A 13,334-nucleotide genomic window follows, 5' to 3' on the forward strand; every position below is an offset into this window, starting at 1 on the left:
CTCAAACTTGCATAGCGAATCAAAACAAACATTGTGTAGTACTAGAATTTCGACTTGAATGGGGTTAGTTAATCGTTTGCTTGGGATCAATAAGCTAGTCAAGTAGTGAGCCAATTTAAAATCGTTAGTTTCGTATTGATTGTTGGTACAACTTCCGGGCACGGCTTTTTGCGACCGTATTATGTTTCTTGTCACGGTTTGGGGACTTCTGAACCTTTGTTCCAGCTCGAGTTTTGGTATTCTACACGAGTCTTGCTCACATGCAACTTTTTAGCCACATCTTGAACTGAGGCGTTTGGTTTCCGTTTAAAGGCCCCAACCACACGTTTGTGATCGTTCTCGTTGACCTGACGGCTTTTTCTCCGGATCTTTGCTTCCGATCAACAGTCAGACGTTCTTCGAACCGTTTTATATACCAACTTTTTTACGATGGCACGATGCGACAGATCCTTATTCTCAAAGTAGTCGTGCAACACTTTTTCGCGCACGAACAATTCTTTCGTCGTCATTTTGAAAACTTTTGCGCACCTGATGAAATCAACTCACACAGTGTAAACAATATGTATACGCAAAATTTCTATTAATTTTACCCAACGGATCAAAAGTTAGAGCAATTTGAGTGTGTGCGGATTTTAAACGGTACACCCTTTATTACGGATTGATACTTCATCAGGTATCAATTGAGTAGTCTTAGTACAAGGGTAAATCGGATAAATGAAAGGCACAACTAGGGCTATCGTTATAAATATTAAATATTAACCTTTTTTATTTACGGTTTTTGAAACTTTTTTCGTTATCTTTATTAATTAAACTTGATTTTTACATACGTATTTATAATTAGTAGATAGTAATTTGTTCTTCCCTTTTATTATTAATACTACTAACATTTTTCTGTGGAGTAATAACATTTAAAACTTTTCAAACCATGCTCTAATCACTTTTCTCAGTTTAGTCGTTTTAATATATAGTTTTCTGTGTTGTTTGTGTCAAACGAACTATTTCTTACCAGCTACAAACATTTGTTGTATTTTGCATTACCTTTAGTATATTTTTGTATGAACTTTTGTGTATATATGAAAAAGAGGAAAAACGAGAGCATCTGTTGGAAAATACTATATTTTGTCATTGCTAAATTCCGAGTAAATATATGGGATGAAGGGTGACCGAATTTTCGATTCTCTGTATCTTTCATTGGATTCAATAGAATGGCTATGCTGGAAAAAGCTATGAAAAGGAAAGTATGTTTTATATATGTACAAAAATCTTCACGAATTTGTTCATTAATGTGTCGCGGAGCAATTATATGAATCAGTCGAAAATTTCTCCAAAAAATCTACCGCATCGGAATCCCTGCACTAAAGCTGAGAAAAAAAAGTAGGTTGCTAGCTAAAACGTTGAAAACTATCTATTCGGCAATTTGCAAAAGCATCAATTGAAGGCGTCCTTTCGAAAGCTTACCACGTACCAATTATTGGCTATGCTAGGCATGAAACAACGGGAACTAACTACAGCACTAGGAAAGGATCTCAGGGATAAACTCTCACAAAGGTACTAACGTTGAAAATTCTAAAAAAAAAATAAAAGAAAAACTGGTAAAACATTGTTCTAAACCTCTGTTCCATCTGACTACTACTGCTTAACGTTTGTTAAAACTCTTCGGTTATGTAAGGCCACACAAGCATTTTTTTCTTCTTCTTTGAAATTCAAATAACTTTTACAACTTTATAGCTTTGTAGAATAGATTATTCTTCAATATACTCGTAGTTCAAAGTACCTTCGAACGGCTAAGATTATCTATTATTTTTGTGTAAATTTTCTTCTGTTTTGAGCATAGATCACGTATTGATGATTGAACGATTTCTATTAGTAGAGCTGTAGTTTTAACGATTTGGAATCTTCTAACTTTCAAGATGTACATAGTAAAAACTGCGTGCAGAATTCGAGTTGCACCTTTCCGTCGCACAATAGCAATGGGGTGTATAATTACGGTATGAATAGTATGAAACATACCGGGCCTGGATTTATCTTTTAACTTCCATGTTTTTTTTTTTTTCAACATTAAAATCACGTTATCTGCTGGCGACAGTGAATTTAGGTAGATAGTTTCGAACATGCAGCATGTGTGTACAATTTTTTGTTCGTTTGCTTGTTTAAACAGTAGGTATAACTTGTCATAATTTAGTTTGAGTGCCTCATCTTTACAACCTATGATTGTAAATGTGTGAGTAAGTTGATTATGGCGACAATTCTCTCAATACTTTTTCGATTTTCTATATTTGGTGTGAGGGATAATTCTTTGATTATGATATTAAAATGAAGGGTAAATAATTTGTTCTGGGCTCTATTTACAACAACTTTTCAGGCTGACTGCTAGAAAGCGGAATCATTAGAATCAGTATAAAGTATGAAGTCGTAGTTAGATAGATTTCGTTGCAATGTTTGCACGTCGAAGCATCGATTTAGATTTTACAGATTAACGGTGCGGTAGCTCAAGTTAAATGCAATTTGTTCCAGCAAACGATTGTTGAGCAACCGGAAAAGAAAAAAAAAGAGGTAGGAAATACGCTAAATCCAAGAGAGGTTATTTGCGTATTTCCCATGTGTGTGTGATCCCAGTGATTGCAAAGTTTCCCATTCAGAGGAAAACTGGTCACAAGATGTATTTTCATTCGATTATTGAACTCCTATCAGAAACTTTTTTTCTTTATACGACGACTAGGTAGGAACTTAACTGCAAAAGAGTTGATCGCCACTTAGAAACTGCTTACTTTGAGAAATCCGAGGCTCCATAATGACTAACTCGATTAACTTCGAAGCTGCGATCAACGATTTGATTCCACAATAATCATTCACATCCCGTTTGCTTCCCTTTTTGTGAACAGGAAACATATGAGCAAATTTCCAACCAGATGCAAATGTAACTATAGAGATTACGGCGCCAGTGTTGAGTGGTAAGTGTGAATGCTTTTTTACCCCAGTGGGGCTGGGTTCAATCCCCGCCGAGGTCGTTGGTATTTCCTGAGACGAAATTTGCGCAACAGAAACCGACGGAAAATAAACAAGAATTAAAAAATACCCCTCAAGATAGACATTCGGAACAGATGATGCAACAAAATCAGCTGCTTCTTCAATAATATCTAGTAGGGGTAAGTGGGTATAGTGTTCACAGGTGGGGCATAATGAACATCCCGCGCTATAGCCCCAAACCTCTAATAATTGTTCGAATGAAATTCATTGGTACCAGGTTGCAATGATTAATGGCCAATTAATTTATTTCCAACCATTATAAATCCAAGGCTAATGAACAGGAAGCTCAATATGCACCTGTTCACTATGCCCCTCCTTCTCCTAATACCTAACAAGAAGAATACACTCAAAAAAATGTACACGTCTGATTCAAATGTTTGAACTCTTGATTTTTCAAATGCACATCCACATTGATTTTCAGGGATTTCCACATTGGATCAAAGTGTTGTTCTAGTGCTTTACACTTTGGATTGATGAAAAATCTCACTCCATCAATTCAAGTGTATTTCACGTTGAACCAATTGAATAACTTATGAAACCACACCACTGTTGAAAACAAATCGCTTTCAAGTGATTAACATTTCAATACGATGCGAATTACTTGTTTCTCAAAGGTAAACAAGAAGATATTTTTTTCCACCTGTCAACTTCATCCTAAATCAAGTAAAAATGGCGTTGCCATGGGAAACAGCTGCACCGTATGCAAATTATATAATTCCCGAAGATTATGCTCGAAGAACATTTACGTGGATAGCAGGGCCAAGAGTGATTTTCTTGCTAGATAAAATTTCCGAAGGAGATCATTACCAACCGAAAAAACCAGTGATAAAGGAAGATGATTATGCATTGTGGCCCGGTGTTTCGAGTTGATAGGTTCAGCGAAGTGTTGATTGACAAGGAGAGGTAATCATATGATATGCATGAAATTATTTTATCTGATTTATTTTCGGATTGTTTGTAGTGATGAAGTTATACATGAATTCTCTTCAGAGAAATTGATTCTGGAGGATATTCTGGGAGCCATGTCTATCGAACTAGAAACTTATTCGAAAAGGTGAGTAACTTCTATTGTACTGCCAATAGCATTAAAATCTTATCAGCATTCTCTTTTCAGAACTATCCTTGCAGTAAACCTCTTTACTTAAATTGGGTCACGAATGGCTCCTGTACGGATGACTGGCATCGAGATCGAAGTGGGGAAAGCAGCAATAGAATATTAATGTGTAAAAATTTTAAATAAAATTGAAATTTGTTTAACAAATTTGTGTTAAACAAAATAGTTAAAACCCAATAAACATGACATACTAATCCGATATGATTGACATCACACTTACAAGTGTAGAGCGTTTGATAATTATGTGTCAGATTTTTTAAGTCAACAATTGGGACATATGAAATCCGCGTGTGTCGCAAGCGTTTTTATAGTGATAAGAAATAGTTTATATCAAAACATTCACACATGAAATGGATGTGTTTGCCAAATTGCGCAAATTTAGATGTGAAACACATGTGAGTGACGTGTTATTTTTTATGAGTGTACTAAAACAATTCATGGCGACAAGATTTGTCTAGTCTAAAGGTTCTCTAGATCGTATAAATGAGATGTTCAGCCATTGTAAATTCGTGTTTGCTCCTAAGCGGTTTGTTTACCATAATTTCTTGGGACTCAATGAAAACAATATTTTCGAGACGCTTTTTTTCATTCAAAATGGTTTTGAAATTGGAAAATATTTCCCGGAAAATATCCAGGATGAACCATTTCATGGAAATAACGGAATAGACCATTTCCCGATGACATTTAGAAATAAAATAAATATCAAACATTTAATTGTGCTGAATTTGGTGTTATTGGATCTAAAGACATTGTTAAGGACTGATCTAATTATTTCGCTATATAACAAAAACGATCCAATTACACTAACCCACCTGAATTTAAAGTCTAGTCTATTTCCTCGAACGTCCCTTTAATAATAGGAAAACGTTTTCATTCGTGAAAACACGGATGGGCTTGCTTAATGACAGTAGGCTTGAACTATTAATTTGCACATATTCGAAAAGCGTTAGATTAGCTCAAAATGTCAAAAATGTTGTAAGATTTCTGAATCAGCAAATAAGGTTTAACAGTGATTTCTAATAACTAATCGCTAATATTCCTTCAGCAGCTACATAACTGGTCATTAGTTTCTTATATGACACGAAACTTTTCTAGTTCCCAATAATCATAAAAGTTATTCTTAAGAAAATATGTCTCAAGTCCAATCGGGACAATATGAACACCCCTCATTTTTTAAATATTGTTTACTTAAAATCTCTGATTTTGCATTATTCGTTTTAGAAATATGACTGTATCATATGTATAATCACGTTTTGAAGCGGCTGCTAAAATTGTTCATTTTTGACCCTTCACTTCTTCACTTCAGAAATCTTCATGAGAACAGAAAATTGTTATTTACTGTTATTTACTAGGGCACCCATACCACCCCGATAGAGTACTCATTTTACCCCAAAGGTTGTATTTCGGTGACGAAACGATTTTTTGTACAACATTTGTTCATATGATTTAAAAGTCAAAAGTTTAGTTTTTATTTTCAATTTGAATTCATGATGTAGGGGTAATGGCTCTAATGTTGGCCTACGGATCTAGGATTGGGCCCATCGCTAAAAATGTGCTATTTATCAATTGTATCTAGATGAACGCGTCATTGGGACGGTACTAATGGATATTTTTGGTTGCTATTGAAAGTTTAGTCGATTGCTGAATTTATGTATGGGCCCAAATTAGGGACACTTAGGCCGACATTACATACATTTCCCCTATATGCTGCCGGTAACGACAAGTCACTAACATGTGCATTTTTATCCATTTTAGATTAGCATGATTATTCAGTTTAAATTTTAATGTTTTTTGAGCTGTGCTATTCAAAAAAATGGGATTTGTTCAGGAAAACTGAAAAACAATACCAAGTCAAATTGTCCCACAACAAAAAGTAACCGCAACTCAGACCCATTAGAACAAAATATGATTTCATAAAAATAATCTAAAAAATACGTCACAGCTATTTTATTGGGTTTGTTTCTAAATACATAATCAAGGATGTTGGACAACATCGCATCATGATAGACAGATTCTGTCCACTTCCCCGGAACATGTCCGGATGTGGCCAATGTGGTTTTTACAACCCTCAATAAATATGACCACCAATGGTTATGGTTTTGAATTATCATGTGATTTGATGCGTCGTAGGATGCATTTTGATTTCTAAGGGTTTCATCACTCGTATTGATCTTGTTTTTGAATGTTCATGTGAATTGATTTATCGTATATGGTGGGCTTGGTACATTTAAAAAAATATTGGTCTCAAGCCCGTACACTCCGGAATATGTTCTTATTGCGGTTATGGGCAGTATGGGGCTTGGAACTATCCATTTGGTTGAAGATCATTCGAATTTTTCACTGCATTTGGTATCATTAGTGAGGGACTTCTTAATGTGGCCTAACTGCCCCATGTCCCTCTAAATTCTTTTTCACGAGCCGCATATGAATGGACTATGAAAGAATAGCTCTGTTCCTGTACTTGCTTCTTTGCTTTGGCAGTAAGTTGTAAGAAAATATATGGTAACGGATGTTCAATAAAAAATGAGAATGATTTCAATACCGTCCACGGCTCTTGTGAGAGCATCGCGACTAAGTTGCGTCGTACGGCTGACCAGGGCCCCTTCTCCAATATTGATTGACTTTTTTTGGAGAATAAACATTATGTTTTTAATAAAAAATACTGAATTCGGTTAAAAAAAAAATTTTTTTTACTAGCTATATGACTGAAAAAATTCTCATTTTTTATTGAACACCCGTTACATAAAGTACGGGAACATGCTTTTGCTCCATGCTGTACAGGATCTTACAAGAAAAGCAAGTACGGGAACAGACATAATAGCTCATAATCAAAAAAAGAAAAGCTCCTAAGTCGCAAGCACATAATTCAAAGCCTATCCATGTAAGCCATCGGATAGAAGAACTTTTCCCCCTGGGTGAGTTTTCATTCTCGGAAAATTTGCGGAAGAAGCCATTGTTTATGTTTACGACTGCGGTACTTATGAACACTATTGGGAGAAAAAATCATTTATTGGGAATTTAACCTTCTTTTGAACATGAGCTATTCTTACAAACTATTTGCTATTTTTCAATGATTCATAACAAGATCATGAAAAAAAGAACTATTTGTCAAAAGCTGCATTTGAATAAAATATAAATGAACACCTCGTCATCAAAAGAAGGGAATATAATCATTTATCGTCAATCATTCACATTTGAGCTAAAATTCGGCCATTTTGAGTCTAGCAAAAAAAAATCAAAATGGCGTATTCGATATTTTTGAGCCGTATTTTGGTTTTTAGAGAACAGATCTTGAAAAGGAGTAATAAAATATTCGAAAAAAAAACGTAATACAGTCAACTCTCCCTTATTAGATATTCTATAACTAGATATTGTCCCAAACTCGATCATTTTCAAGGTCCATTGCATTTTGTAAGCATCGTTCTTTCCCTAACTCGATGTGTTTCGAATACTTTGTTGTCCATTTATTTTCACCTCCGTTCATATAGAGGGGTTTAATATTATTCACCGATAATTATAAATAAATTCGTAGCTGTAAAATTGATCTTAATTATTCAAAATTAAGGTAATTGTGCTCCATAAAAAATATAAAATTGGTTGTGCATTTTTAGTTAAAGATACCTGAAAACTTTACGCAACTACGAATTTCTTATTAAAACCACATTTGATTTGAGTATTGAAATATTGGTTAATATATGTAATATGCGGGAATTTCTGGTTTCTTGATGTTGTCAATAGCTACTTGCATATCGAGTAAGAGAGAGTTGATTGTATTCCATTCTTTATTAAATTTCCATGGAAGAGATTGTATATGCCGTAAAGAAGAAATTTGGCCTTCTTCATTAAATACTTCATTAAAAGATAATATATGTGTCACTTAGATTTTATTTTAATAAATAAGGGTTTATTGCTTTTTCGAACATTAATCTATTTTTATCAATATTTGTTCTTCAAAACTTTGAAAGAAACGTCCATTTTTCAAATGAAGAATCATTGATCATGAGCTGTTCTTGCATATTCCATTCACATACTGCTCTCGAAAAAAATAACAATTTATCTTTTACTATGGTTAAACGACTTTTCAGTAAAGTTAGCTTTGTTTATGAAAAAATGCCGATCATGTGTGTAACTATATCGGTATAAAATGCACTGATATAACCTCACTTTCCTAAACTCCCTTATAGTAAGTCGTTTCGCGATTTTCTCACACGTTTTTAAAAACCGACTTACATTACACCAAGTGATGAGCAAGCAGCTGATATAGCAATACTGGATTTAATGTTCATGCTATTATTTGTAAGTACCCCGTGGTTTATGGAAGCACCCTTAGCTGTATCTCAATCATACTGCATTGTTCAATTATGAAAGCTACTCCAAAATTGCAATGCAATATAAGCCATAAATATTGGCCTTTCTCAGCCATCTTAAAAAACTATCACAATAATGCAGATTTAAAATTTTGCATGGCGTAGTATGAACAAGTTTCTAAAAGTAGCTTCTAAAAGAAGTTTCTTCTAGACGCTTGTCCGTCCGCTCCTGTAAATAAATTTGAGCAGCTATATGTATTGCAATAATTGAGCGTTTTCGTGGTGCATTTTATTGAAAAAAAATTCATTTGCGTCTTTAAAAAAGAAAGAATTATTTAAAATTCAACAACATTTGAAATGGATTGTTAAAATTGGATAGGGCCATGCATTAATTATGTCACGTTAAATTGAGGAAAAGTTCTCGTCCTTTCCGTCACGTATTTCCTACCTAATGCATTGCTTGTAACAAAATCTTAAAAGAGAGCGTAACATAATATATGCATCACCCCTAATGGTTGATTTTTGGGACAACGCCGATCATGGTAGTTGTATACTGGGTAATGTCATAGAGTCCATTGCAAAATTTTCAAACATATTATATCAACAATATGATCTACTCTTTCGCATAACTGGCGAACCGACTGCCCAAAAAGGTTACAAATGTATTTGATAATCTTCACGCAGGGTAAACCGATTTATAATTTGTATAATATTTATAATGTATGTATTTCAGCATGTTATTTAATTTGATGACAGCCGACATACATGCATGTAATATACAAAATGTAATAAATGGAAATAATTTGACTTTTATTTTTGTAATAAGTGCTATATTCGCGCCCCTCGCTTGTTATTGGATGATTGTTGCTAACCTTTTTCAACGCTAGATGGTGCGTAAAGCAATATTTTTCGAGTCGTTATTGCAAGGTATGGAAAAGGCATGAATAGATCATATTGTTAATACAATATATTTGATAATCTCGTTGGCATTGAAAAATCAGATGCAAGTTGCTTCAAGTCTGGGTCTTAGCCATACGCCAAAAAAGTAGGTATGCTAGATAGATAGATAGAAGTTTAAAGAAGAAATGATAACAAGAAAACAATGTTTGAAGATTGCAATTTGATCATGATCAAATTAAAATGACGTTAACTTGCCTTCATCTAAATCCCACGTGTAGCTTCAATAAGAAAACCTCCACATAAGCGATAAATAACGACGATTCTTCCGGACCGAGCAGCCAGCCTGTATCTCCGTAAAATAAAGACATCTAGTACACAAACCATGCAACGGATATCGTAAACAAAGAAACAGATAAAACTCACATATTCACTCTACAATCAATTTGCGTAATGGAATTTATCACTTCAATTTTCGGCACATTGGCAATATTCTCGTCTCTCGTCGTGACTATCACTCGACCCACCCATGCTTTAAATGGTACATCATATTAATAACAGAAAGAAAACTCACATTCCTCGCTTCTCTCGGTTGCTGTCTGTGTGTATTCCAAAATCACGCGCTTAAAACAGAATCATAAATATACAGATTTACAAACATTCGAATTTACACACCGCCAATTCGATTCCGTGTTGCTTCCAGAGACTTCCCCGGCCCTCTCTATAACTAAAAACGATATATCACTCCAAGTTGTTTTGTTCTGATGAAATCATGTCTACCGCGATTTTCCAGTTGACGCGATGGAAATATACGTTTACATTTCCATTTACTACACACTAGCCGGAAAAAAGCACGGTTAAATATTCTACACCTCTTAGAGACAAAGAGCACATCACCACAGTGTAAATCACAATGCACAACCGCATATTCGACTGCTCTGCTCTACCGGTATTGTTGTAGATAGGTTACCTATATGTGTTTGTATATGCTTAGGATTTTGGCTGCAGCATGATGCCGCCGCTGGCATTACTGTTGTCCTACGAGAATACTCATAAGAATGGATTGTTCGATTTGGACGTTGCGGTTGTAGCACCTGCGGCCTGTGTGGAAATAAAATAAAAATTAAACTGTTCGACTAAAAAAAATATAAACTGAATTTTACTTACCATAAAAGGATTGCCGAAATGCCCAAAGTGGTTCATCGGAGCTGTACCGTTGAACTGTGGTACCGCAGGAGCGGCGCCTGTCATACCCGAATGATGGTGAAAGGCGTTGGTGAAACCGACCCCGTTCGTCACATTGCCATTCAGCAGATGATGCGGATGCACGAACCCATTCTGGTACGGTGACGTTGCGTAGAAACCGTTGGTAGTCGCTCCTGTCTTTGACGGCGTGGAACCAGGAATGGTCCAGCTCAGCGTTTGTGACGGTTGCTGTTGTTGTTGTGGTGGTTGTTGTTGTTGTTGTTGTTGTTGTTGTTGCTGTTGTTGCTGTTGTTGTTGTTGTTGTTGTTGCTGTTGTTGTTGTTGATGTTGTTGGAACGGATTTGCTGATTTGAAGGGATTTGCTGTGGATACTGAACCGTATAAAACTCATTAAAGTACGTCTCGATAGTGATAATGATTGTTGTCTTACCTTGATGCACTTCATTGGTATGGTTGCCATTCATTCCACTGCTGGTACCATTGGAGGTGCCATTGTTGTTATTGTTTGTTTCGGTTTCGAATTTAATTTCCCGAAACTGGTCATCCAAATCTTTCAAGGCAGCGTATCTATCTACGGACGGCGTCGCTGAACTATGCGCTGCGGAGGATTTTGCACTACCAGATATCGGAAGACCTAGAAGAAAAACGGATAGACAAATCAGCATCCTCTGTAAGATTAATTTGTCCCTCAGTTTTTGTCTACTGTTATAGATATATCAGATTCCCTCTCTCTAATTAGGCAATCCATATCCGATTGTTCATTTTCAATTAAAAAAAAACAACTGTATGGGCCAGTTGTCGTCAAAACGGTTCTCGGAACCGTGGAGTTGGATTCCTACTTAGCATTCAAGCTAGCATTCAGGCATATACTGATACCCATCAAGTGGGAGCCTCGTATTAAGACGATAATCAGGACAAGGAGTTTTTTTTATACAGTCAACTGAATGTCGCCGTGAATAAGGTTACAAAGGGTAACATCAAGATCTACCATGGCGACTTCAATGTGAAGATCAGCTTCGATAACATGGACTATGAGCCATGACTCGGTTACAAGACGCCATGATCTCGGAAAAATAGGGGCGTCGGTAAGCGATTCAACACTCGCTGGTGGAAGATCCAGCAGAGAAAAGGTCGTTCTTCGAAGCACTTGAGGGTGAGGTGGCACCGTAGAAGAGTAATGGACGGCCACCAAGAATGTTTTTATAGTGACGAGTGAGAACAACCTGCGTAAGTTGCACACACAGAGAAAATTGTGAATTATTAATGAATCCTGCCAAAAGAAAAATGAAGCAAAAGCCGCGATAGAGCGGATGAGAACCAGAGGAGCCAAGAATCAAGTCCGTTAACGATATTCGGCTCTACAGATGGAAGTCAAGTGCTCTGGCAGAAGGGACGAGCGAGAGTAAGTGGACTCCTTAGCCTACATAGGGATGAAGTCTGCAACAACTGGCGATATTAGCCTCCTCTACGACATCTCACGTCACTTGAGTGGAGCAATGATGAGCCGGAGATTCATGTGAAAAATAAGACTGGATTGTTGCTTACCGACTCCACTGATCTGGTTTGAGCACTTCAAACAACTATTTTAAGTTTCCACTGCTAACCCAGCCATCAATATCTTCGCATAGGTACGGCGAATCACTCACGTGAACTCCGAGGCTCAATCACTGCAGAAGTTGTAACTATCCGAAGCATGGAATGCAACAAGGCTCCAGGGTCGATTGCACATCAGCAAAGATGCTCAAACCTGACCCCATAAACAGGACCTTTTTTTTGGTTGAGAGTTTTTACCGGATTACGGGCGACTTTGTTATGGTTCCTAAGCAGGGGAATCTAACTGTGTACGATAATTGACGAGAGACATCATGTTACTGTGTATAGTTCTCAAAGGTCTGTTTGAAATAGATCAAACGTGACTCTCCGGGAATCACTGTCATAGACCGAATTCCAAGAGTCCTTGTGCTTGGTACTCATTGACTATACCGAAAAAAAAACGTTCGATCGACTCAATCACGAACATCTGTCGAGCGTTCTGAGGTGCAAGTGGAGTTCCGAATGAAATCATCAACCTCATCGAAGTGCAATATGAGGCTTCACGTGCAGAGTCATGCAGAAAGGGGCCTGCATGTATACTATCACCGCTACTGTTGCTCAATTGACAGTGTATCGAACAGTGGCCTATGGATCATCTCATCTCAATGAGTTCGATGGCTGCTGATGTTCTTTTACTTACACAACGGCGCACTGATATGCCGAGGAAGCTCGGCAACGTGAAAGATTCTCAACCTGGGCGGCTGCAAGCTTTCGTCAGCGAACCCCACACGTATCAATATATTGACGTGAAGTGGAATTATTGACAATAATATTGATTATGTTAATACAGAAATATTGTCAATATGGATGCGTTGACGTCAATATAGAATGGATTGACAATACCATTATTGTCAATAAAAGCAATCGTGTAAGGTCCACCAAGTAAACTTCCTTATTAAGGCGCCACGCGCTCCTGGGTCTATCTTTGCTGCGTTGTTGTCCTGCAGGATTCCAATCAAGCACTTGCTTGAAGATTTCGTGTCCGCTTCTTCGTAGTGTGCCACCTCTATTTACATTTTAAAAGCTAGATGATGCGGAGAGATTTTTTTCCAACAATGGCAGCACTGAAATAATAAAATCACCGCTCTCTGGCAGCAAGCGATGACGAACTGCATTTTGCGCAGAGGACACTATTGAACAGCCGTTTAAAAACATCATGAAACTGGAATATCTAAGCAAACAGTTAGTTT

General features: G+C 36.7%; 1 protein-coding gene and 1 long non-coding RNA gene across 5 annotated transcripts in view; one reads left to right on the forward strand and one right to left on the reverse strand.

Moving 5' to 3' along the window:
- The first annotated feature begins 6,303 nt into the window (after window positions 1-6,303).
- On the forward strand, window positions 6,304-10,447 carry LOC135697866 (uncharacterized). The gene is made up of 2 exons (XR_010517446.1): window positions 6,304-9,342; window positions 9,397-10,447. It is a non-coding gene; the product is annotated as an uncharacterized LOC135697866 (long non-coding RNA).
- Window positions 10,315-13,334, reverse strand: part of drongo (Arf GTPase activating protein drongo) — a 129,210-nt gene continuing 126,190 nt past the window's right edge. For all 4 annotated transcript variants that reach the window (XM_065217699.1, XM_065217697.1, XM_065217698.1 and 1 more), the window contains 3 exons: window positions 10,982-11,185; window positions 10,513-10,922; window positions 10,315-10,446 (listed from right to left, as the gene is read on the reverse strand). In XM_065217699.1, coding sequence (XP_065073771.1) covers window positions 10,396-10,446; window positions 10,513-10,922; window positions 10,982-11,185 — 665 coding nt within the window. In that variant the 3' untranslated portion in view covers window positions 10,315-10,395. The remainder of the gene's footprint in view (window positions 10,447-10,512; window positions 10,923-10,981; window positions 11,186-13,334) is intronic.

The sequence above is a fragment of the Ochlerotatus camptorhynchus genome, unplaced genomic scaffold (assembly GCF_037179485.1).
Source record: "Ochlerotatus camptorhynchus isolate MF236.1 unplaced genomic scaffold, CSIRO-AGI_Acam_v1.1 ptg000078l, whole genome shotgun sequence".
Classification (NCBI taxonomy): Eukaryota; Metazoa; Arthropoda; class Insecta; order Diptera; family Culicidae; genus Ochlerotatus; species Ochlerotatus camptorhynchus.